This window comes from Aricia agestis, chromosome Z (genome assembly GCF_905147365.1).
Source record: "Aricia agestis chromosome Z, ilAriAges1.1, whole genome shotgun sequence".
Classification (NCBI taxonomy): domain Eukaryota; kingdom Metazoa; phylum Arthropoda; class Insecta; order Lepidoptera; family Lycaenidae; genus Aricia; species Aricia agestis.
Genome location: NC_056428.1, coordinates 7,056,465 through 7,084,176, shown reverse-complemented (window position 1 = coordinate 7,084,176; position 27,712 = coordinate 7,056,465). Strand labels below are relative to the sequence as shown.

The following is a 27,712-nucleotide window of genomic DNA, read 5'->3' as shown; positions in this document are numbered from 1 at the left end:
TGGACGTATCGCAATAACAATCCGACTAATCGTTAAACTGTTTTATAAAACAGCTAGCAGTAATGTAATACGGCGGATTATACAATTAGTCTGCGACAGATACATACATATATGTTACCGGCGGATTGTATAATACGCCGTTTTACATTACGGCTAGCTGTTTTAAAAAACAGGGCCGTTTTGTAATACGGCGGCTTAACGATTAGCTGGATTGTCATTATGATACGTTCTTCAATAACGGCCCACGTTTAGCTGCATCGTAAATCGTAATACTTCTTTAATTGTAGGGTGCCTGCAGAATAAATTAAAAATCCATTCTTTTAAATACAAAAAGCTAACAGAGTCACCTTGCCCACTCTTTTATGAATTCCCATTAAATTCATAAAGAAATTTGGGCACATTCATAACATTATATTTTACACACTAATAATATAATTGTGTAGGATTCCGCCGAACATTAGAATTCACAGTAGTGTCCGACCGAAGCTTCGGCTTCGGCGGCCGAAGCCTTCGGCCAAAAAAACCACCTTCGGTGAAACCTTCGTCTTCGACCTAAAACCCGGCCGAAGCCGAAGCTTTGCCTAAGGTCCGAGCAACCGTCGAAATTAAACGAAAGACTGAGTGAGTCGTGAGAGAGCGACGCGACGGACCGGTCGTGTATGCAGAGGCCACTGGGAGTCACTGTCAAATACAATAAACAAACACTAACTTCTTAATAAATCATTTAATTTTTATTAAGACTGATTGATTCGGTCGGACACTAATTCACAGACACTTTAGTAGTTTTGATGTGCGTTATTATAACTTCTAAAATTTGGTCCATTGTTGAAATGGTTGATGTACTGTTTTAGATTGAGAATAATAGAAATTCTTTATTTGCATCTATTTACTCTTTTTTTGTTTAATTCACTCGAAACTTCAATTTATCAACACACTTTCAGTATCCAACGACATTTTTGTTGTTATGTCACTAGTGTTAAGATTCGGTACTAAAAACTGTCAAAGAGGCGACTAATGTTTCGCTTTATTACATTATGGCTAGCCATTTTGAATAACTTATAGCGCCCAATACATTCAGGCGGTTTTTGATTCAGCCGCATTGAATCCGGCTAATCGTTAAACCGCCGCATTACAAAACTGCCGTTTTTTAAAACAGCTAGCCCGAGCCGTAATGTAAAACGGCGAATTATACAATCTGCCTGCGATTGAACATAGTGCTATTTACTTTAACATTAATTGTGTAGTATTTATGAAAATAATTAGTAAATCATGATAAATCATAATACATATAATTACGTTAAATACGTACATACACCAGTTTGTTGCGTCCTGCAAAAATTTGGTTACAAATACATTGAGTTGAAAGTTGATCTTTTAAATGTAAAACATTATATTCCACAAAATATCATATTATTTTTGATTTAAATGAAATGAAGATTGCTGAACTACGTAGTAACATCAAGATCGACCCTTAGGTCGAAGTTGATGTTACTAGCTTACTAGTAGTTTTGCTTTTAGCCGATAGATGAAATATTGAAAAGTGGGCGAAGCATGACACCCCCTCACCCCGCAAATTGTCACGCGTCGTTTCATAAGGAAATTTGATTACCACACCTCCTCTTTGTATTAGCTCCGTGCGGGTAAGCTTTCGTACAATAATATAATCATGTATGTATTGTAATAATATTATAGTGACTTGTAGGTTAAATAAAATATGTCAAGAAAGCTAACGTGTTCTCTAATTTTAAAATGTTTTTCAAACAATTCCTTATTTATCCGTTTCTGAAAAAATTAATCGTAAATTATTTTTGTCTTACCCAACGTATTATATATTGGTGCCCTTACAAATAAATATATTAGTAGAGAGCATTCAAACAAGAAAAAATAATATTGTCTTTAAAAATATACAGAGTAAGGGTGAAGCCAAACGAGCGTAATTTTGTGAGTCGTGAATCGCAGAATTTCTGCCGCGTAAATATCTTTTCATACAAATCATGACTCACAAAATTACGCTCATGTGAATCAAACAGGACTTTTGTATGAAACTGAATGCAGCAGAATTTCTGCCAGCCGAAATTCTGCGACTCACAACTCACAAATTACGCTCGTTTGGCTTCACCCTAAGGATCTGCGCACATTGCTGACAGAAAATGTGTCTCTATTCCCCGCTATTCTGTTTGTAAACTCGAGCTGCCTACTGCTAGCACATGCAAAATAAAGTTTTCTCGACTATACGGGGACATTAAGACAGAAACTTTTTATAATAAGAAGAATAATTTTTGTGGAATACCTCTATTTGCATAATATCTACTAGCAGTCTATAATTATGATGATCCAAAAAGCGGACGACGAAGATCAATCGATCGTACGCGCTGGGGGTGCATAATAATAATGTTTAAAATTTCCTAGTGATCCCTTATTACTTTCATATAATATGATTATTTACAAATGGAAAAATTAAGTTTCCGAGTGATTCGACGCTTCATTTAGATAATGTAAAGCAATACAACAGACAACACAGTCAAGATCTGTTAAACTTATAAATTACAAAACGAATTTAACATAACAAAATTTTAACATTCTTCAATATTAATAAAAATACTGAATACTGACTGACTACTGGTCTAAAGTATGTAATGATTTTGGTTTTAACTTTGTTATACATTCTAGTATTTGTTCGTTAGGGATACTTTCCGCCGACGCGGTAATTCTTTTTGGAAGACAAGTGAATACTTTTCGTCTTTGTGCATCTTCAATCAGTGTTCGCCATTGCTGATTTCTCTGAAAGGAAAAAGCCGATAAAATTTATTTAAAATACCGTTTGAAAAAATTTAAGGCCTCGTTAATTTCTATATAAGATCTAAAATATTTCTTATCTTAAGACCAACCATACTCAAGATATTATAGTTTGTGCGTTTTATGATGATATGCGTGACACATAATTGACAATAGTAGGGAAGTTACCTAACAAAAATTAATCGATAATTTAAAAATATCGAATCACTTCGTAAAGGAATTGCAATCGAAATTATCGATTTCATACTGACATTTCAGTGATGCCGGCAATAGGCTACTTGACCTAATTTTTTTCTTCATGCTAATCGCTTCTTTATCATTCATTTTCACAAACATTTTACACAGTAGAAACCCATAAAAATGTTGATTGAAAAATATGCCTCATATTATATGGCGCCGAAAACACTGTCCGCCATAGTGTGACGTCATACGTTTTGTATTTTAAATTCTTTTTATTGAAATTTTTTTATGTGCTAAATGTACGAGTCTAAAAGTGCCCAAAAATTATAAAATAATTCAATAAGAAATTAGATATCATTTGTAATGTTGAAAACTTTTGGAGAAAAGTTTTGGCCATTTCTTTTCCCGTCTACAATAAATGGAGATAATATATAAAACTAATGTTTTATTTGAATTATTCAAGAAAATATATTTTAAAAATCTTTCTAGGCTTATTCTTATTATTTATGTACAAATAAACTTACATATAACGAGCGCGATAAATAAAAGATATTAAATTAGGAGTCTGATGACGTCACATCCAAATCGGAAGTTCCGCAAAAGCGTTTTCGTCAGTACAAATCCTATTTTCATAAAATCATATTTTCAAATCGACTTTATTTATCAATCATAAACTTTTATTTGATGATAAGGGTGAAATACGGTTTCCTAGGCCAAGTTCTACTAGAAATATGCATTTGTTCAATGAAATTGAATATAGGTCAAGTAGCCTATTTAGGATGGCCGCCCTTTTTTTTAGCACCTTTCATTTTTATTCATTTACAATAATAGGAAATATTTGTTTTTGTAGATGGAATATAGTTTATTACATTTTGTTTTTTTTTTGTTTTCTTGTAAAAAAAACCCGTAGCAAGGAATATGAAAACTGTCACCCATATCATCTTAACACTAGAAAGACCGGAGCGGTCAAATGACCGCATTTTCGTTTTTAATTTGCGATATTTTTGTTACCGTTGCGTGAAATTCGTTTTCCTCTCGTGACATTTAATAATTTTCGATTGTTTAAATTGTAATAACGTATTTTTAATGATTGCGTAATAATTATAAGTTTTAAATAACAACCTACCTAGAAAGACCACAGCGGTCAATTGACCGCTTGAATACAATTTCTAAAGAAAGTGGGTTTTTCTTGCAAGTTTTATTTTTGTTTCAAATGTTTTAATATCATTATGTTTTGTTTGTGTATTGTATTTGAAATTTGATTTAAAATTTATAAAAAAACTCAACTGAAATAGACTTGTCAATGACTCATAGGACAAAAGTTGAATAAATACTTTTATTTACATAAATGGTCAAAAATTTTAAATTTTTATATGTAAAAATAATGGTAATATATTTAAAATATAGTATGTGCCCAAATAAAACTTTTTGCCGTGCCTGTTTTGATATTGTAACGTATTTCAAGTTTTTTGCCTAATGAAACCCTGTGTTTTGAAAATTATCAACGTTACTACAAAAATCTGTGTCAATTTTCATAGTATTGTTGCCTGAGTTGACCTAACACAGCCAGGGTTTATTAGCAGTTCGAATTTCAATAAAATATTTATGCTGAGTTAATTTTATTTTTTGTTGTACCTACACAAACGAAGCAAATAATAAACTAAAGGTTGCGAATTGTAGTTATATGAAAATATGATAAAAATTGTTATATTTATGCTAATTTTAAGTATATTTCATTTCTAAAGCATATTTTTTGTGCTTTTTTAGCTTTAGTGATAAAAGATTTTTATATTGGGACCAAAAATACGACACGAAAAAATAATAGTTTTGTCCTCCAATAGGGTATTTTTATCAAGATGTTCATGGCTTCTAGACGTGAATTACTGTACATAAGTGATAAGAGTAACTTTACCATTATATTGCTAAAATGAGAAAATATAAAATCTAAAAAAAACCTGTGTTTTATGCTCAAATACAGGAACAGAACCAATACATTTTGTGGAGTCATTATAATGTCATTATATCAGTAGCAGGTCTATAAAATGCTTTTTAAAATAATTTTCTTGAATATTTGTTCTATAATTTAATTTACTTACATTTATAAATAATTACATGATCAATAAAATGCAAAAACAAAATAGTAAGACACACAAAAATTTTAAAAACATATGATGGGTCATTTGACCGCTCTTGGTCTTTCTAGGAAGTTCAGAATTCCGGTCTTTCTAGTGTTAAAACGCACAAACTATAATTAACTGCGAACGCGTTAAGCGTGCGCCCGGCGCGGCCACCCGCGAAGCGTGCTTGTTTCATGTCATCCCATAGAGCAGAGCTGCGTGAGGCGGTTCAGCCATCGCACGCCGCGCATGCAGCGGTGCCCGCCCCGCGGACCTGTCGCCCGCGGGGCGGGCACCGGTGCACGCAACAATCTAGACGTGACAAATGGACTGATTGGCTGACGCCTTTGTACGTCGTCGTCGTTTGTTGGCTATATATCAATAAAAAATCCATAGGTATCGACTGTACACCCGCCCGATCGAAATTATACTGGCCGCTACGAGACGGGTGACCGTCGCGGCCGCACACGCTCAACGCAGCGAACGCCCTTAGACCGGTTTATTACTTTGGGATTATTTCTTCACATTTAATAACATTAATAAAAATGAAAAAATTGGTTGTCTGTAAAGTCGGTTTACGGACGGTAGTTTGACGTGACAACGTCAAACATTACAGTCGCTCGAGCCGATCATGTCTCTCTCTCGTACGTGCCGCGTTCTCGCTTGCGGAACGCGACAATGAGCGTAACGGGACAATGACGTCATCTTTTCCTTCTAAGCAGCCCGTAGTATCGAGTTAACTTATTAGACGTTGTCACTTAATAAAAAAAACTGACCACTAGCGCCATAGGGTTGAGACACACGATCAGCGCGTGTTTAGCGCGCGTCAGCATCACGCACATGCGGCCGGCGTCGGCGATGAAACCCGCGCCTTGCGAGCGAGCCAGCGATACCAGCACCACGTCGCGCTCCTGACCTTGGAAACTGTCCACCGTGTTCACCTCGATGTCGACTGGTCTCCTGTGAACATATTATATTATTTTGTGAGAGAAAAATTATTTCGGATTTGTGACACCAGTGCAGAGAGCAGAATTTTTTTTGTAATAAAAAATAATGTGAGGGAACTATACGTCTAGTAAATAATAATCAATTCGGATTAGCAACACCAGTGCGCAGCACCGTGGTTGCGAACCATTCCCTATATAGTAGGGGAGGGGAAGGTGCTAATTTTGTAGTCACTCGAGCGTCATAGAGACCTAGTAGGTTTTTCACATTAGGTAAAACTGATAAAAAAATAATAAGAGCGTTTTTTATTTTAGCGGTAGGTTCAGAAACTGTGGCCATTTTAAAGTTTTGAGAAAATATATTCAGAAAATTGCTTATTTCGGTCAGTTATTATTAAATCCTTTAGTTTAGTGCAAAATAAAATATCTGCGAAGCTTAGTTAGGAAAATATGAAGCTTTATATTTTTAGATTTTAAAATGTCCCTACAGGCTTACCTAACCTTTGAATCGTCAGTGCTTTATATAAAAGCTTCTTCGGCGTATACTTAACATCCTCTATCTTAATCTGACAAATCCGATGACATTTCAATATTAAAAATAATAATAATTAACCCACTACGTGAGAAAATATGTGATTTCTATACCATGATGACTAGACACATGTCGGAAGCCTATACAAGCTTAATCTGACACGCTCGAGCTAGTCCCGAAATCCCCTCTTGCCCTCCCCAACTAATAGCCTTGCTACCTAATCGCTAAGTCCGTCGCGTTATGCTGAGTGACATTTACCAATACAACAACATGGGTAAATAATTCAGCAGTGGCAAAGGCATTCATTAGGATTAGACCTATGAAAGTAAACCTTAAAAAGCTAGCAGAGCAGACAGCTGGGCCTAGCCTGTTTATATTTAACAGTTTATTGACATTGTTTAGATCAATATCAATTATGAATATATAAATGTAACATTTTATTTAAAAGTCTACTTATAATTCCATGATGTGAGCGATAAAAAGTTATATCTATATACCCGTCGTTCAGATCTCTGAGACACCGCAGCAGCATATCCCGCTGCGCGGCGTACGGCGTGATGACGGCGACGCTGAGCCTGCGCGCACGCACCGCCACCGCCAGCGCGCTCGCCACGCGCGCCACGCCCCACGCCTCCGTCTCGTTAGCGCCAGATGCCGCTATAATAGAGACTTGATTAGTGCCAGTGTCATCATTTATAAATTCATGTTTTTTTTTTTCATAATATGGCGCTCGGCTTTTTAACCATCGCCAGTGTCAAGTAAAAATAAATTAATTTCTTTTGTTTTACAGCTGGCAGACGTAAGTTACACGCCCAGTTTATCATCAGTTTAGTCCATCAGTCTGGTAAGATTGACGCGAAACTGAACGTCTAACCAGTTGATTGACTGATAGATCATTAATTTTCTTTATTGTGTACTTTTTAGGGTTCCGTACCCAAAGGGTAAAAACAGGACCCTATTACAAAGACTTCGATGTCTGTCTGTCCAACTGTCTGTCTTTTTTTTTTATTTATTCAGAGTAAATTAACATTTTACAATATAAGTACATTGAAATTTGCCAAACTGCGCAGCAGTTTGTTGGCGACAAATTACAAATTCGCTAAACATAAAAAAAATGCAACATAAAAACTTAAAAAAGTAAAACAGTAAAACAACCCTAGGTACAAAAAATTCCGAATTTTTATTTAAAAAAATTTGAATTGAATATAACTTCTGACACAGAGGTTATTAGAGCGTGATTTTTAATAACATTGATAAAGGATTACTCACACTAACGTTTCATGCTTAAAACTTTTTCTAATTCCGTCTAATCGCGAAATTAAAAATGAAAAACTAAAATTAATAAATAAGTTAATATCTCCCTACTTGATCACAGTAGGTTAACCAAAATATTTGGAGAAAAAGTAAAGTATTAAATGCTTATTCAATTAGTATAAACAAAATTAATGTTACTTGATTAGTTTTTTTAATTATATTTTTATGCAAATGTATGACCCGGAAAAACGCCAACTTTGACACTCTTTAATAAAATAACTACAAAGAATATCGATCTTGGAGATTTACTCTAATGTTTATATAGCTATCAACTACAGTATTTTGACAGAAAAACGCGGTGAAACAAAATCGAGGTTTTTATCACACTGTGCGACCTGTATACACATTATGTAATTTATATATTTTTACCAATATACAAGTTGTCCCGGCAAACGTCGTTTTGCCATATAAAGTATTTCGCCCATATTATTTTTTTCAAGTGACTACTGCATATGTATGTCACCATGATAACGACCATTGCGGCTATCCCGTCGGTCTCGAGTTGTAATAATAATTTACTTTAATTTATTTAACAATAATTGCACTTGTCAATATAAAAAGTAGCCAGTAGCCGATTCTCAGACCTACTGAATATGCATATAAAATTTGGTAATAATCAGTAAAGCCGTTTCGGAGGAGTACGGTAACTAACATTGTGACACGAGAATTTTATGTATAAGATTATGTACCATCGAGAAAATGATTCATAGGCATAGTTGACAGACGGCCACGTAATTTGGTCGGATCATGTCAATTTTTCTTGTTCTTCTTCTTAGCTCATTCCCACTTTACGTAGGGTCGGCTCTCCTAGTACATTTGCGCCAAGAAATTCTATCTTGGGTTGTCGATTTAGGCAATTTATTTACAGCTAGTGCTTTGGTCATACTGGTCCACCATGTGGCTGGTGGTCTGCCTCTGGCTCTCTTAGCTTCTGGGAGACTTAACGCCTTTTTGACAATGTAGTTGTCGTATCTGCGCATAATGTGGCCATACCATCTTAAGCGCCTCTCGCCTCAGTTTGTCGGACACTGGAGTTATCTTGAAGCTTCCCCGGAGATATATATATATATATATATATATATATATATATATATATATATATATATATATATATATATATATATATATATATATATATATATATATATATATATATATATATATATATATATATATATTATTATATATACTTAATATAATTAAAAAAAAAAACTATATACTTAATAGAATAGACTATAATATATTATACATATAATAAATTAACATACATTATATACATTTTATAATAATAATATTAATGTTTTGAACGGTGAGGTCCCAGTCGGCGTGGCGACTACTAGATCCGACATTTTCCGATTTCCTTAGATTTTATGCTGCTCCACCCTTTGCCTTTAGATGTTGTGACATTGGCTTGGTGGAGACGGGTCACTCAAGCTGGGTGGAGTTTCTAGGGTGTTAAAGAGATATCGTTCTGTATCGAATCTACCCGCCATGTGGCTTAGGACTTTATCGTTCCTGTCTTTTATAGCCATTTTTATGTTATAATCTTTTATGTGTTCGGTTGACACCTCCGTGTCCTCCTCCCCGGATATATTCATTTTCATGTCAATTTAATGTTATATATTGTGATCTGTTGGCTGGGTTTGACATAACGCGACCAAACTACGTAGGTCCCCCGTCTGCCTGTAACAGTGCAACATTTGTACCTTGTCCCCTATCCCCGCTGGCGACATCAACGACACAGTAGGGCGGCACCGGGAGGTCGGCGGGCGGACCGCGGGGCGGGGTCTGTATGCGGCCGCCGTAGAACGCGCGGTTGGGGTAGTCGGCTATGGCGGGGTGCATGCGGTACTGTCGGTCCAGTAACACCACGGGGCTCCGCTCCCACAGCTCCGCCACTGACGACAGCCGCGAGAAGAGACTCTCGCCGAGGCCGTGTTTCTTCGCTCGCTGTAAGTTTCAAGCCTTATTAATACTGTAATGTGAAAATTTGTCTGACTGCCAGTATGCCTTCATGCTAAAACAGATGGACCGATTTAGATAAAATTTGCATCGAGAGACGGTAAAGGACAGAGGCGATTCTCGTGCGATAAACAAATTTCGGCGCAGAGTGGCGAGCGTCAAGATTAGGTGACGCGTGCTATATAATATATACTTTTATTTCTAAAATCTGTGATCGGAGAAATTATATAAGTAGATATAGTCAAAACAGAGTAGACTGTGAACACAATTTTGAAATCACATAAAAAGTAAACCTTATTAAATCGAGATAAAAATGTGTCAAGGTGATAACATTTAAAGAGAAAAAATAGCCGTTTGAACGTGATTACGTTTAGAAAATTTTGATCTGCGTCGACTCTTTCTTGACAGACTGTATATCATAATGCGCTCATTGTCCACCGGTGGTGTGCGAGGTATACCTGCGAGCATATGTATCCGGGCAGCTGCTGCGGGTCGCCGACGAGCGTGAGTCTCGCTACTCCCAGTGTCAGTGGCACGAGCGCCTCGGGCTCGATCGCCTGACCCGCCTCGTCCACGATACATAACGCCACACGCTCCTTGATACTGAAATACTTTGCATTTTAATTACTACGTAATGTAACGCCTCCATGGTTCAGTGGTTCAGAGCGTGGCTCTTGACTTTGAGGTCGTGGGTTCGATTCCCGCATATACACCGCTGCCCCCCGATTGTAGCTACACGACAGGACAACGTCTGTTGGGCCCGCTAGTTGTCTCGTATGTATTGTCTCAACATACCCTTTCATCTTGGGCGAGATGGCGCTAGATAGTGTGGTGACGACGACGTCCGCGCACTCAATGATGCGGCGCTCGGACTGCTGCAGCTGGTCGCGGCGCGGCTCCGCCCCCGACACGCCACCACCGCCCCCCGACTGCAGCTGTACACGACAATGAGGAAGATGCGTGTTTTTTATTACTCAACGGCTACGGGAATTGACTGAATTACATTCTAGTGCATTCCAGTGCATGTTTACACTATTATGGTAACAATCTAGCGCTGGTTTGTATTTGTATGGCCATTATAATCTTATTGTTTCATTATTGTAATTTTTACATATACGCTAGTGCTTGAATCAAATTTATCGATATGCTTATCGATATTTTACAATAACATAAAACTAAAATTAAAAACTAAAATTTACCTTTATATTTATCACCTAAGCCCGGTCGCACATTATCCGAAATTTCTGATCAGAAAAATTCGGACGCCCGGCGGAACGCACTCTGTTCATACATTTTGTTGTAGACCCATCATACTAAAAGAATTTCTGACGTGTCAAAATGTACGAGCGGGGCGGGGCGTCCGAATTTTAGTGATCACAAATTCGGATAATGTGCGGCCGGACTAAAAAGGACATATTATCTTATTTTAACTAATAGTATATTATAATATAGCTAATATAATATAACTACTATAATATAATATAGTCACTCTGACTCTAAAACTAGAGGAAGGTTTATATTTATATATCATAATCATTTGTTTTACAGATTCCCTTAAGATCCTCTAATAAGAGGAAAATGGCTGAAATTAATTGGGCGTGCTGGTTGGAATCCCAAGAAAAATTCAACAATATGTAGCAAACATTTCATTGAAATTTTTTAAAGAAAAAGTAGAATAAATACTATTTTGGTTAAAGGAGCTATCCCAACTTTATTTATGCCAGTAAGTTTGACATACTGATGCACTTGTTACTGAAGCAATTATTAAAAATAAGCAATTATAAGCAATTATTGCTTTTTAGTTCATTTAAGATTATACTTAAATGAACTAAAAAGTATTAAATAATCCTTATTCTGTACTCAATCTTCATAATTTTGAAGTCGGTACCAGTCCTAAGTATATAAGTTGCAGTTATACCTATTCTGTCAGAGAACTGGCGATTAGGTTAGCTGGTACCGATTGCAAATAATGAAGATTGAGAACAGAATTAATACTGAGTACAGAATAAGAATTGTCATTACCTTGGAAGTCGGTTTTAATTTTTTGTTTAAAAAATGATAATTTTACTCTTTTTAGCTGTCCTTAAGGTTTTCTATACCTACAGTTGGTGTTTTAAAAAATCAAAATCAAAATTGCTTTATTTCTGAACAAATCTAAAATAAAATATATTTTCAGAATGCTTAGTTCCCGAACCGGTGGTAGGCACCAGCCTACCACCGGTTCGGGAACTAAGCCGACGAGAAGAACCGGCGTAAGAAACTCGCACGGGGCCCACTTTTTACCAAAAAAAGTGAGAAAAAAAAATCTTTTAAAATAAAATTTACAATGCTGTAAATAAAAATTAAACAATGTAAACATAGATAGATACATAATAATTGTAAGTCATGTAGAAGTAGCCTTGCAAGCAGTCATTCAGCATTCCCAAGATGTGCCATCGTTTATGAAATCATTGACCTTATAATAGGCTTTGGCACAAAACGTTCTTTGACTACTTATTTAAATTTATTAATCGAAAGATTTTGAACGTTTTCTGGGACCATAATATGTTCCCATTTGAATATCAAGGAGTCACCTCGATTTCTCATGGTTTCCATCACCAGACCACCACTTTTGTGAACATGATACCTACTCGGAACAATACAATGTACAACAAAAGAAAAAATTTGAAAATCGGTTCATAAACGGCGGAGTAATCGTTGAACATACATAAAAAATATATCCACAGCCGAACGTCTAGACTCCTCCTGTTTGGAAGTCGGTTAAAAATAATTATAATAAAAATATTATGATATTTTATGATATGTATTTAATTTACGAATAAAATATAATATACTATGTGTGTTGTTTACTTTCAACGTTTACTTTCAATGTAAGGACTGATTTACCAGATAGATTTTACCTGAGTAATAAATAAGTAACTTTATAATGTGTTATGTGTATATTATTTACGATTTATAAGAACCTCATGTCATAACATATCCGACGATTGAAAAATCATTCCAAAAGAAAATGTGTATCTACTTTTCAATCGTCACCTTTCTTTGCCAATTAAAATTTATGATACCTAATTTGAAATACAAATCTGTCAAAGTTGCATATTATTTATTTCTTATAGAAACTCTGGTAAAATAACTCAAACGGACTATACTATCGATAGCAAAATACTATACTATCGATAGTAAAATACTATACTATCGATAGTAAAATATACATCACTAGCACACGCACACATTGACAGATCGAAAATGGTCACGCATTTTCGGGTTGTCAGGTGGTCTTTACGAATTACGTATATATTAAGTCTATGGTTTCAACGCTTTCGATCTGCCAAATTGTCACTTTCAAAACGCATCTTTGACATCTAATAGAAATAAAACTTTTTTTTTCAAAATCAGTATTTGAGTTAGCTTTGTTATTTCACACCTCCAATCAGACTCACCATAGTCAGTCTGGTGGTGTAATGAGTCACTTTCCCCTGGCAGTAGGCGACGCGCTCGGGGTCCTTCGCCTCCCGCAGGTTGGTGTTCCACATGTTGATCTTGGCGATCTGGTACGCGATCTGGGAAACACCATATTAGTTCATGCTAAGTAACTTTTTTTTTTTATTAATCAAATTTTTTGAGGGTTTTATTACTTACCTTCGTACTCTGTTCGTTCGAAATATTGTTATGTATTTTATAGCAAGTATCAATTAGTACATAGATAAGAAATACTTATAAACTTTAATTAATTAAAATAATATTTTTAAGCGACATAGGACAAGTGTGTTTTGTCTGGACCTCGTTAAAGTTTTCCCACAGTATCCGGACCTCACCCAAAATTACTTGCCGACCCCTGCTTTAAAGTAATGCAGTGAAGAGTTATATTATATATATCATAAAATTTATGGAGTTTATTGTGTGAATTTCAGCTAAAATATTTATTGTATCTGAGCGCGCTCGTTAGTGTTGATGCCAGCTTCATAGGTTTTTAGGCATCGTTGACTTTTCAGAAAGCGTTATTCTATAACCAATCCGAAAAAAGAAAAAAAAAATATATTTAAAAAAACCTCAGTGTCAAGCGCGGCGCTGTGTGTGGGGGCGTGCGCTCTTGCGTCGCGCTGCGCCAGCTCCTGCGAGCTGACGGTGCGCGCGCGCGCGTTCATCGCCTCCCACCGCCCCACGCGCACCAGGCGGAACCTGTCCGCTGGAAACACAAACATTTTTTAAACTTTCCGTAGCCAAATGGCAAAAACCCAGAACCCTTATAGATCCGTCATGTCTGTCTGTCCGTTCGTATTGTCACAGCCAGTTTTTCTTTTCTCGACGTCCAAATCAGTGGGAGATTAGGGGTCCCACCGCTGATTTTTAGGAGTTGCCCTCGAAAAGATGTTAGGGTACGCAGCCCGGCGACTAAGGCTCTGTCCCCATCAGACACGGCGCGGCGCCGGCACCGTGTTACGGCACGACGCCGCCACCGTGATACGGTACGGCGCCGCGTACTGTGCGTCCCTATTCAGTCGATATTTGCGCTCGAACGAGAAAAAAATATTCTCTTGTTGTTACTAAGACGAAGATTGAAAAAGAATCATTAAATATTTTTTGAAGTCGGTTAAAAAGAAACCGAGGAAATTTTATATATTATTTATTATAGATAAAATTTCCTCGGTATTCATGACAATATTTGCATTACGCGACTTTGATATGTATTTTCATATTATGTCTCGTTTAAGTTTGGACACAAATTTTGTTCGGAAGTTTCACCAGAAAGCGCAGTGCACCGTACGCTGCACCGTGTCACGGTGCGGCACCGTACCGTATCACGGTGGCGGCGTCGTTGCCGTAACACGGTGGCGGCGTCGTGCCGTGTCTGATGGGGACGCAGCCTAAGATTCGACGCTACTCTAACAGCACCGACCTCGAAATAAAGAATTTATGTAAGATGAAAACCTCCTCTATCTTTTTAAAACAAAAAGGAATCAGTTTAATGCGCTAGATTTTCCACAAAAAGCCATTAATTAAAAAATACATCTTCATAGGATATTTACATGAGAAGTATTGGTCAGATTAGTGTGAAAGCCTGGGAAAAACTAAAATGGCTGCCATTTTACAACCGTGAGTGAGAGAAAAAATTTGAGAGCCAATTTGTCGATAAAATATGCCATAGATCATGACATTAAAGGATCGGTCACCGGTGTCGGGACACATTGTATATATATATATATATATATATATATATATATACACTTCATTTCGTACCAATGTTCATTATCTTCCGAGCTGGCTGTATGCTCGGTCAGGCCAGAGCTCCCCTCAGTTGGGGGACTGAAATGACGTCATATTGCATATGTATTGCCAATCTAAGAAACTTCGATAGCACGATTCAGGAGGCCCACTACGAAACCGTTTTGAGACTCAAACAATCGAACGAGAATGGCGCGTCCTACTCTAATAACGTCACTTCACGTCTGTTACAGTAGGCCGAGACATTCTCGTACAACTGTTTCAATCTCCAAACGGTTCTGTGGTACGGCCCCTGGCCCTTTGTGCGGTGCTTGGTGTGTTACAACACTTACTGAGATCTTTCCTAATATTAAGAAGGCGTATAACGAGCTCGTCGACGGCGGCGTTGCTAGTGGCACAGATTAGGATCTTGCCCCGGTTGGCGAGCCGTGCGCCAGACGCCCCGTACATATACGACATCACCATCGCGCATATCACGCTCGACTTGCCTGTAACATACACGCATTACCATGACCTATCTATTTGGATTGCATACTTGGGGCCTGTTTCACCACTTCCTGATAAGTGCCGGATAGGCTATCCTCAACTTATCTGACATTCAATCTGTCAAGTTAAGTTGGGGATAACCTATTCGGTATTTATCGGGGAGTGGTGAAACAGCCACTTAGTTAAATATTACTAGCTGACCTGACAAACATTATTTAGCCAACGCTAAAAATATACATACGAGCTTAGTTTCTATTTTGACGACAGTATTGTAAACTATAATAATGTAGTAATATTTTCGAAGATATTACAAATTTAAAAATTGCGGGACGTTCCGTTTGCGGTGGTACCGCCCAATGTGGGCCGTGGGCAGTAATGAAAATAAATTAATACTACTGGATCGATCTTAATCATTTCTTCAGTGGCACATAGGTTATAATATTTTGTACCCGTGCGAAGCCGGGGCGGGTCGCTAGTTTACTCATAAACGAAAACCTTAGTTTCGCACTTTTGAATATTAATATTTTTTTACAATGGGAATCGACTGGGACTTTTGAGGTTTCTTAATAATGGCGTTTTTAACTTCTCCACATATTTTCCGCTCTATACGATTTTTTTTTCCTAGGTCGATAGTTTACTGGAGTATAAGTTGTACACATTATAGTTTGTGCGTTTTAAGATGATATGCGTGACAGTTTTCATATTCCTTGCTACGGGTTTTTTTTACAAGAAAACAAAAAAAAATCAAAATGTAATAAATTCCATCTACAAAAACAAAACACCCATATCATCTTAAAACGCACAAACTATAATATGTAATTCACCTGTTCCCGGCGGGCCTTGCACCATCTGTATGCTCGGTTTGTGGCCGAGCGCGGCACTCACCGACGACCACACCGCCAACTTCTGACTGGGATTCAGGTTCATAGTCCACTAGGAAAAAAAGACGATATGAAATGAATTATTTTGTTCTAAGCATCAACTAATTATTTAAGAATGTCCTACTTAGTGCCTTCCAACGTTTCGGTAACCCGGCGAGAAGAACCGGCGTAAGAAACTCGCACGAGGCCACGAGAAGTTCCAATATCTAGGTTATATTTTTATTATAAATGCTAATGTTTATTAGATTTAAAGCTATATAGATAACGAGCTTTTGCCCGCTGCTTCACTCGCGTTAAGTTTTTATAATTATTATATATTAATTATTATATACAAACTTTCATCCCCTATTTGAACCCCTTGGGGTTGGAATTTATCAAAATCCTTTCTTAGCGGATGCCTACGTAATAACATCTACCTGCATGCCAAATATCAGCCCGATCCGTCCAGTGGTTTGGGCTGTGCGTTGATAGATCACTATGTCAATCAGTCAGTCACCTTTGAGTATTATCCATACTAATATTATAAATGCGAAAGTATCTCTGTCTGTCTGTCTCGCTTTCACGCCAAAACTACTGAACCGATTGCAATGAAATTTTGTACACAGTTATTCTAGAGTCTGAGAAAGGACATAGGCTACATTTTGATGTGGGAAAATATCTTATTTCCATGAAAATATCGATGAAAATGAATTCGCATTGCGCGTGGCCAGCGCTCATCCCGGGTGTCCTGGGTTCGAGTCCCGCAGGCGGAACAAAAAGTTTTCAATGTTCCTGGGTCTTGGATGTGTATTAAAATAAAATTTCAAAAATCTTAAATATATTTTATGTATAATATTATAAAAAATCTAGAAATGTATCGATGCAATGAACATTTTAGTTCTAATACGATTCAACAGATGGCGTTTTATTTTTTACTTCATTGTAACAGAACTAATCATACTTATTAGTTATTATGTTTTTGTTTATAGTTTTTAATACGTTAGAATATTATGTTTAATAATATTATCACTTGGTATAATAATAATCAATCTATCTTATCTTATAGAACTCCTACTGCATTTCTAATTATATGTGACAAGTTGACAACAGAAGGCGCTCTAAAATAAAGGAGTTGTGTACCGTGTTGGCCTATATTCCATCCAGAAAATATATCAATGCAATCAACATTTTAATTCTAATATATGAAAACAGATGGCGTTTTATTTTTTTACTTCATTGTAACATAGAACTAATCATACTTATTAGTTACTAGCTGTTACCCGCGACTTCGTCCGCGTGGACTTCAGTTTATAAAGCACGATGTCAACAAAATTGGTGTCAAAAGCTTTTATAAAAAAAAACCTGGTACCCCTTAAATCAATACAGCTGTGCAGTGTGCACACAATAAGCATTTCATCTTTTTATATTAAACTTTATATTTATGCCAAATTTTAAAGCTTATTTAGCCCCCCAATTACACAACTTTACCCATAAACTATTTATCATTGATAGGTTTAAGGTTACGTCACTGCACAGATAAAGTACTGAGTTATTTAATACCGTAGAATAGATATAACAATCGAAAAAATCAAAACTTAAATATAAGATGATACCACCTCTTATAGAAAGACTTTAGAGCAAGCGTCAGCGCGATATAGAAGACACACGGCGCCATCTATTATGAATTTTTGGAACTAACTTAATTTGAACAAATTTACGCATTTTCACCCCCTGACAACCCTTTTTTCCAGTAAAAAAGTAGCCTATGTCCTTTCTCAGGCTTTAGAATATCTGTATACAAAATTTCATTACAATCGGTTCGGTAGTTTTGGCGTTTGGCGTGAAAGCGAGACTGACAAACAGACAGAGATACTTTCGCATTTATAATATTAGTATAGATTATGTGCACACTGCACAGCTGTTTTTGGGTATTTTGATTAATTAAGGGCCGCGCTACACCGGAATGGCAGCGGCGAGGCGAGCATTTTCTGCAGCGCTGCCATTCCGGTGTAGCGCGGCCCTAAGAGGGGTACCAGTTACCAGGGTTTTAAAAAGTTTTTAAATTTGACACAAATTTTGTTGACACCGCGCGCTATAAACTAAAGTCCACGCGGACGAAGTCGCGGGCAACAGCTAGTTTTATATAATATATAAGATTTAAGGTTTCAACAAAGTTCATTGGTTTGTTAATAAGTACACGATGATTTTGTAAACTAAGAAAGCACTGTTTTGTAGATATGTTGTATGTAACAAGACAGGGTTGTATGTTATGTTATTATAGTTTATGCGTTCTAAGATGATATGGGTGACAGTTTTCATGTTCCTTGCTACGGGTTTTTTTACAAGAAAACAAAAAAAATCTAAATGTAATAAATTATATTCCATCTACAAAAACAAGTGTTTCCTATAATTGTAAATGAATAAAAATGAAAAGATGAGAAATGCTAACTTATTAATAAAAATTATAAATATTAACTGTGAAATAGGAGTATAAAATTATTGTTACGAAAACATTTCAAAAATTTCATATGCATGAAACGGAACTTATGTCAATAGAGATTGACTCTGTTGAATCGAAATCAAATCGATAAAAAAGGGCGGCCATTTTAAATCGCCGGCACCACTGAAATGTGAGTACGAAATCGATAATTTCGATTGCAATTCCTTTACGATGTGATTCGATATTTTTCAACTATCGATTAATTTTTGTTAGGTAACTTCCCTACTATTGTCAGTTATAATGTGTCACGCATATCATCATAAAACGCACAAACAATAGACAGTAAAAGCCTGATTATATTGTCGGTTGGTGAGCGGCTTTGTGGCAGGTCGGGCACGCAGCGAATACGTTGCGAACGCGCAACGATATAGCAACGTCCTGTGCTTTGTAAACTCGTTGCAAACACGTGATGAAAACGTTGCATATCCGTGACGTATTTGCTGCGCGTCTGCTCCGCCCTAAGTCCGCTCAGTAACCCAACCCAGTCAACCGCTAGTAGAGAACTCGACTTACTTTAGACTCATTTAAAATTTCAGGTGACGGATTGTTAGGTATGGATGGGAAGTGATACGGTTCGGGCTTCAGTATAGCTTCACACAAGTCGGACCTCGCTAGGTTTTCCATAGCTTCAAATAGAGACAGCTCCTTATTAATGTACGCCAATTTCTTCCCCTTCATTAGCTCTCCGGTCCTTAAGAATTTCATTTTCTCCGTAAATATACCGTGCAGGGATATACTGAAGTAGGAGAATTTGTTGTCTAAAAATAAAATAAAAGGACATTAATTTTGGCTCTCATTTTTTATACATAATATATATACAGGGTGCAATTTAACCTTCCTTTCAAATTTTGATATATTTATCCTTGTTAAAAATAAAAATACACGTATTTTTTCTTTTATAATCACTCATAGAAAAAAAAAATAGTACCCAATTTTTTTTTGGTTAAATGGACTCTCCTAGTGACACCTAAGCACTGGAAAAAATTTGGCAGGGAGGTTTAATTGCACCCTGTATTATTATATTATATTATGTTTTGGTTGCACCCACATGTCATATTTTTACGGAAATTAATACAGTAGTACGGGAGCCCTAGAACAATTTTTTTTTATTACTATCAAGCAAATTTTTTGTGAGTAGCTTCATTTTGATAAGACGAACAACAATTTTATTTGCGAAAAATCTCGAAAGTGGTAGCTAACAGAGATAGAAAGGATGGTCCTAAAATATGGACTGTTTTATTTCTAGGACAATGTTACTATTAATCTATCAATATATAAAAAATCTGCTCGTTAGGGTTCGGTTATAGGGTTCTGTAATCAACAAAACTTGGTTGACTACTGAACCCTAAAACGGAACTCTAACAAGCTGATTTTTTGTATATTGCTAGGTTAATAGTTATTTAATTTAATAGTAAAATTGTCCTACAAATAGAACAATCCATATTTTAGGACCATCAAGTCAAAGTATGAAATCCTTTCTATCTCTCTTAGTTACCACTTTCAAGATTTTTCGCAGATAAAAATGTTGTTCGTCTTATCAAATGAAGCTGCTCACAAAAAATTTGCTTGATAGTAATAAAAAAAATATTCTAGGGCTCCCGTACTACAGTATGTAGTTGCATGACAAATAATAATAAATGGAGAATGTTACTAGGTATGCCAATTTGCTTGAAATTTTGTCACAGTAAAGCCTGTATACACTAGTTTTTGTTGCAGTCAAAAATACCTAATAGTTTTGATTTTATAGGCATTCAAAGTTTCGAAAAATATTGATTCACGCTTTTGCTCTATCTCAACAACGGCAACAGGTAGGCACTTGAAATTTTCACCAAGGTCTTAATTATATGTGTTCCTCAATAATTAATAATAATATTATAATAAAATAAAAAATTAAGGGGGGCTCCCATACAAAAATCACAATTTTCCGCCTATTTTGCTCTATAACGGTATGTGTATTCATGAGCGAGTCCAATTAGTAAAAAAATACAAATAAATAATCGGCCAAGTCCGAGTCGGACTCGCGCACGAAGAGATATATATATACAATGTGTCCCGACACCGGTGTCCAATCCTTTAATGTCATGATATATGGCATATTTTATCGACAAATTGGCTCTAACATTTTTTCTCTCTCTCACGGTTGTAAAATGGCAGCCATTTTAATTTTTCTCGGGCTTTCATACTAATCTGAGCAGTACTTCACATGTAAATATCCTATGAAGATAAAAACGGTCTCATTTGATAGCTGAATTTGTGGACACTACGCTTACATAGGCAATATGTTATAAATTTCGTGGAATTAAACATAGAAAACTCCAAGTTTAAGAAAAGAAAAATGTATATTTTTTATTAATGGCTTTTTGTGGAAAATCTAGCAGATTAAACTGGTTCTTTTTTATTTTAAATAGATAGAGGAAGTTTTCATCTTCTAAAATTCTTTTACTTCAATGCTCTAAGTCAGATAGTTTAGAAGTTATAATGATTTTCTTATGATGAGGTGGTCAGATTAGTATGAAGCCAGAAAAAAATTTTTTTTTCAAAAGTTGAAGAAACTGTCTGCACTAGGCTGAGCCTGTCCTGCAGATCACCAGAATAGTATCTTAATTAAAAATAAAAACAAAGTTACTACAATTATTAAATATCATTACCGCGCTGTGTTGTGTGTGTGTGTGTGTGTGTGTGTGTGTGTGTGTGTGTGTGTGTGTGTGTGTGTGTGTGTGTGTAGACTTGTTTTGATAATAGAAATTTATTTTATTGTGATGCACCATTCGATATCAGTTTTAGAAATTTCGTTGTAAGATTGTCCAATTTAGATTGCAAGTTATAGTATGTTTGATAAACAATTTAAATTTTCGTTTTACAAATAATATATATCCGATGTATGAACCATATTTTTGGTGTGAATTCGGCTATAAAGGTCGTCTCGTTTTGTATGACGTTTAAGTTTTTTTTGAAGGACTTGTTCAGTCAATCAATTGTTATTTTTGATCAGAATTAGTTTTTCTGGTATGCATCCAGTTAATTAGCGGAGTTACCTAGTGTGCTGAAAAATTATTCTGATGTGCATTTAATAATATCCCTTTTTTAAATACAGATGACATATTGTTAAGGCTCGCGACAAGATTTTATTATCATGCAAGTTGTATAATATATTGAGGTTATAACTTAATAGTTTAATTTTTTAAGAAGACATTTATTTTTTTATTTAACCGGGTTTTAAGACCCGATACGACACGACACGACACGTCACGTCACGTCACTTCACGACACGACACAACACGATACTTCACGACGACACGACTCGAGACGATACGACTTGACTCTATTACCCATATTGCATGCAGAAGTGCATTAAAAATAACTATTCCCCTATCTTGGATGAGCAGCAATATTGGATGTAGAATGACATTACATTCGTTTCCGAGTTACTCTCAATGAGCCCTTTCATTTGATACCCATTCTGCAGAAGTGCATTAAAAAGAATACTCCCGTATCTTAGATGACCCGCCATTTTGGATGTAGAATGACATTACATTCGTTTTCGAGTTACTCTCGATGAGCCCTTTCATTTGATACCCATATTGCAGAAGTGCATTAAGAATAACTATTCCCCTATCTGTGATGAGCCGCCATATTGGATGTAGAATGACATAGTATATTCGTTTTCGAGTTACTCTTAAAAAGACCTTTCATTTAATATCCATATTGTAGGATTGCATAGAAAATAGCTACTTCGCCATCTTGGATGGTCGGCCACATTGGATTTAGAGTAATGTCACATATCATATCGTGCATTGTCATCCAAACTAAACATGTATGCAAAATTTCAGCTCAATCGGTTAAATACAACTGCTTCAAAATTGAGTTCCAAAATTTCACCCGAACATACATACTTACATACATACAGAGCAAGTTAAATAAAAGCTTTTAAAAATAAGATAAGCTTTGAACTATGATGACTCAGTTTATCACCATTGTACTGTTAATGCAGTTACCGGATGATATAGTATTACAATAATAATGAGATAAACTTGGAACTATCATGAATCAGTTTATCATTATAGTACTGCTATAGCTTATAACTTTTTTAGTGAATGAATAAATACTCACTTGGGGGCGACGGGAGCGTCCTTATATTGTGTACATAGAAAAACCTACATGTTTTGTTATTTTCCGGACCAAACTCTATAGTCAGTATCTCTCCAACTCTTGGCAATAGCTTTGTATTTGACGAAGGGAATGAAACTGAAATTATAATATACAAAAGTTTTCATACCAAAAAAAATATGTAACAATTCGCAATTGCCTACAGGGACAAAAATACGGTAGAATTTCATATACTCCTTTTTAATACTACCTTTGGCCTGACCATATGTAATTGCAACTAGTTTAAACTTTAAAATACTTTATTTGAGGACATAACAAGATATTTAAAATATACACACTCACCATTTACATTAATATTAATTAGTTCAAAATATCGCTCCTGTGGGGGCACTGGTGGAAGAGACTCGATCTGGAACGGTATGGTGTTGTTGTTGTCCCGTTCCTTCAAGTAAGCCTGAGACAGACACTCCCAAATTTCCATCAAGAGTAAATCTCCAACCATACTAAAATTTTAAATACATTATTGATATGCATTTTGTATTTTAATTAATTAATGTAAATAGTCAAAACTTTGTGAGGCTTTTTTATTTTGTTATTTAATTGTTACAAGTATCATGTATGCCGCACAAAATCTTTTTCTAGTTTACTTACTTTCATAATCCAGTGTAGGTAATGTCACAAATTACGAGGGGAATAACAAAGGAACAAATTGTGTTTATTTAGGAACATGATTCAAAATGAATTGATAATATTCTAGACTTGGCAGTCTTATTATACCTTAACAACACCCTATATAGTTGTATACTTATTACTTACCCAACATATTGTTCATGACTTTCAAAGGAATGGAAGAGGGCCAGAGGCAGATTGCTGTGACCCAGAATAGGCGGAGGTTCCACTATGTTGGCTTGCTCACTCAGCCATTGAGAGTTCCACCGAAGAATTTTCATTAGGATAACATTTTTTAAAGAGTACACAGGCATTTTGGGTACTCTGTCCAAGAGAGCAGTCTTAGCAGAGCTCGTTTTCTTCATTCTATTCCCGGGTTCAATTTCAAACTCATGAATTGTATGTAATGTATCTGAGAATCTTACTTTCTTCTTCATGGGCTCCCTTGGTGAGGGTTCAACAACAGATACTGGTTTTTTAGACTGCTCATAGGCTTTTCCTAATTTTTCATTTTTTGTAGCTGACTGTGATTTTCTTTGATCTTGTTGTGTTTCATTTCGAGGCGACGATACACTGTGAGGACTTGATTTTGATTTAGGAAGTTCATTTTTCTTTAATTTGTTCACTTTAGAGGATTCATCTTTTCTTTGTGCTTCATGACTGTGACTTTCTGCATGATGTTTATGTTTGGTTGATGTGTCCTTCTTAGCCACTGGCATAACAGAAATATCTTCATTAGTCAAGAAAGCACCTCTATTTGATGAAGTTACTTTAACATTTATAATTGGTTTGTTGGCATTGTCTTTGTTTTTGTCAGATTTAGTTTCATCTTTTCCTTTGTTTGCCAAGTCTTTGAGCCTCTTTTTTCTTTCCTCTTTCTGTGAGTTAGATATGCTTCTTCTGGTAGATGAGCTCCTCTTTGAAGACTTTTTACTCCTTGAATGATGAGTAGATTTCAATGATGTTTTAGTTTTACCTAAAATTACAAATTTAAATTATGAAAAATATTCTTGCAAATATTACAAATAAAAACTATGAATCTTTAAAATACTGAACCAATTTTTATGAAATTTGAACAAACTTTAAAAAAGGAAGGTTATTATTTATACCAACCTAATATTTACTTATGGTAATATGCATTTGAAATGAAATGTAAATATGAAAATAGTTGGTATGCAACATTTTTAAATATCTACTTACTTTCTGCCCCAGTATGTGTTTTTCTCCTGCCTTGTTGTTCAAGCGGTTCAATAATTTGAATTTTTTTCACATCATTAGTTGAAAGTGCAGCAGAAACTGCCTCAGCTCGAATATCTGTAGGGACTGAATCTTTTCCTAAATCAGTTCTATCCTCAACAAGTGGGATTCTAACCTGCTCTGTTAGGAGATTTAGACTGCTATCTACTTCTGTCCTGTTGTCATCAGGTGGAGATTGTGGTATTGTGATTAAGTCATCCATTATTTCATCTTCATCACTTTCACTTCTTTGTTTCTTACCTGGATCATCATCATCAAAAAAGAAATCTTCCAGCTGACTGTATGAGCTATCTTTCCTTGGAGTTTTCAGTCTCTCCTTGATCTTTTCAAAAGGTTTTCCAGGGGAACTCTGCGACAGTCTCATAAACCATTTCTCAGATTCACTATCTTCATCACTCTCTATTACAATTGCTTCATCATCATAGCCCAAGTATTCTTGTTTGATATCAAAGGCCTCATAGCCAAAATTTTCATTCTTCTCATTATCAATTTTAGTTGATAGGCATGCATTATCATCTACATCTGGCTCACTTTTGATTTTCTTCGCACAAACTCCTTCAACTTCTTTTTTATTCTCATCACCTTCATAATCTGAAATGACCACAATACTACCTTCTTCTCTATACCATTTAGTCTCATTGGTCTTTGATGAGATATTTTCCTTGTTATCTTTAGATTTATGTTGCAATTTTCTCTTTAAAGGTTGCCTTGTTTCAAGTACTGGGGACCTGCTTCTTTGGTGTGAACTTTTGCCCTTTTTTAAATTTTCTATTTCAGCTTCAATGATTTCTAGTTCATCAAGTTTTTCAAACTTAATTTTTTCAGCTAGTTTTCTATCTTTTATGAGTTTATACATATACTTTTGATTGTCTTGAATATTTCCTTGCACACCATATGTCCAACCAAAGCCAATTATATCAGAATCATTAACAGAAAACGGGACATTTGGAGTTATTTTATGTTTTCCCACATACACACCATTGGCACTCTGAAATAAGCAAAATATTTATTACAAAACAAGCACAAGAAGTTTTTAGTATACTAGATGCTTTGAATCTTGAGATGCTAATTTACTTTAGGGTTTTAAAAAAACATATTATTTGACAAATTCTGTAGCATGGGTGAGTGTGTGGTGCTCAAGCTGGGTTGCAAGTTTAAATCTCTATGAGTAACCAAAAAGTTTACATGGTATACTGAGTCATGGACAAGTGTGTAATGTTGTAATAAAAAAAGTATAATATATTCTTCCAGAGGCGGCGTCAGGCGTGGGCATGGCCCATGCCCACCTATGCCGCATGGTCCTTGCACCCTTTGGGCGTTTTTTTTACGATTTACAAGTTTTGATGTCCTCTGGAAAAATGTTCTTATTCTTGTGTCATCTATTATAGGACCTGGCAAAATAATATATTTTAGGGGCTCCCAGGATTTATCTTGCCCACATCAAATTTAGGTCTTGCCCCCCACTGTATTCTTCCCATTGTCTGGTAAGTGGTATCAAACTAAACAAATAAATTAGCCATCAATAAAAAGCAAAGCCAATACGAAGGTTCACAACGATTTTTCCAGTTTAGTTCACTAATTGTATGTGTTTGTTTCATCATACAGCCTAAACTACTAATTCAATAGATTTGTGTCAAATGTTCTGGAAATGTCAGATTTATCTTGCGTAGATGTATTGTAGGTAATTGTTCTCAGACCTTAAGAGATTAGGTTGTGGCTAAATAAACATACCTTTAAATCAGTTATCAAAACTTCGTCTTTTTTAAAGTTTATTAAACAATGGTTTCTAGATATGACCAAACTTTTGAGCGCGATTGTATTGCTAGGATCCCTTCCAACAGAAACTTCGTTGCCCTCGAAAAATTCATACTCTTCATTCCCATAATCCTGACGAAGTAATTTCCACCTGGCCATAGCGATATTTTGTGTGTTTCAACTGCAAACGCTACAAAGAAAACTAATATTTTGTTTGATGTAACATAATTTGGTTATTAAACTTTTAGACACATAAACGTTTAATATACTTGTTTGTATAGTTTACTTTATTGAATAATTGCAAAAAATAGGCCGGCTTTTATGATTATTTTTGTAACGACCAACGATAGCACAAAACAAAATTCCAAACTTACAAAATTCGGCTCAACTGACCTATTCAAGCTTCTTCTTCTTTTAAAAATGGCTGACTCGGTCAGTGTTGCCAGACGGCCAACTTTTTGGTTTCTCCCCAAGTGTTCCCCGAAATCCCCCCAAAATTCGGGATTTCAAGAAAAATCCCCCCACAAATTATAAAAAAAAAAATCTGTTCATTATGAATGGGAATTTCACAAATGGATACGATGAATGTACACTATTTCTGCAATAGCGTCCAATCTTAATAGAATCAGCATTTTCGCGAGCTCCTTGATCATTTTTATGGTTCCGTATTCCGTATTCCGTAAAAAATATCGATATATCGGTCTAATTTTTCGACGTATTATGGACGTAACGTATAAGTAGAATATCATTGATTATGTAAGTCAAAATATCATTGATGTAAGTATAATAATTTAGAATGCCCAAGCTGATCCATCCTAGGGGTTCCGAGACATATGCGGATTGCAGATACGAGAACGAAAAGTTTTGTCGCTACCTAAAAGTAAGACTATTATAATAATAAATAAATAAAAGCATTTTTTCCAGACTCGTTATCTAATGTAGTTAATTAGATTACTTACATTAAAAATCACAATAAATATTATTTATTTAATTAAATAAATAATTACAAT

The 27,712-nt window shown here is 35.7% G+C and overlaps 1 protein-coding gene across 3 annotated transcripts; it reads right to left on the bottom strand.

Moving 5' to 3' along the window:
- Positions 1 to 2,273: 2,273 nt before the first annotated feature.
- On the bottom strand, positions 2,274 to 27,140 carry LOC121739033 (probable helicase senataxin). Of its 3 annotated transcripts, none has more exons than XM_042131346.1 (17): positions 27,077 to 27,140; positions 26,679 to 26,892; positions 24,891 to 25,935; positions 23,838 to 24,666; positions 23,364 to 23,524; positions 23,025 to 23,159; positions 19,428 to 19,672; positions 16,379 to 16,487; positions 15,401 to 15,556; positions 13,895 to 14,031; positions 13,286 to 13,405; positions 10,641 to 10,780; positions 10,304 to 10,448; positions 9,590 to 9,833; positions 7,067 to 7,226; positions 5,870 to 6,053; positions 2,274 to 2,781 (listed from the first exon to the last, which is right to left on the bottom strand). In XM_042131346.1, exons 2-17 carry the CDS (start codon positions 26,859 to 26,861, stop codon positions 2,617 to 2,619), a joined length of 4,158 nt encoding a protein of 1,385 aa, XP_041987280.1. In that variant the 5' UTR covers positions 26,862 to 26,892; positions 27,077 to 27,140; the 3' UTR covers positions 2,274 to 2,616. The 3 variants fall into 3 exon arrangements, with proteins under 3 accessions (XP_041987280.1, XP_041987282.1, XP_041987281.1); XM_042131348.1 differs by lacking the exon at positions 27,077 to 27,140 and adding an exon at positions 26,989 to 27,066; XM_042131347.1 differs by lacking the exon at positions 27,077 to 27,140 and having other exon boundaries at positions 26,679 to 26,966.
- Between the last annotated feature and the right edge of the window lie 572 nt (positions 27,141 to 27,712).

What these genes read in the sequence shown, in the direction of transcription:
- LOC121739033 (XM_042131346.1), bottom strand. Translation starts at nt 26,861, where the DNA reads ATGGCCAGGTGGAAATTACTTCGTCAGGATTATGGGAATGAAGAGTAT. An exon ending in ACACCACCAGACTGACTATG is followed by an intron (nt 10,781 to 13,285) that starts GTGAGTCTGATT and finishes TGTCGTGTACAG; the next exon opens with CTGCAGTCGGGGGGCGGTGG. An exon ending in CCGGATACATATGCTCGCAG is followed by an intron (nt 9,834 to 10,303) that starts GTATACCTCGCA and finishes TGAAACTTACAG; the next exon opens with CGAGCGAAGAAACACGGCCT.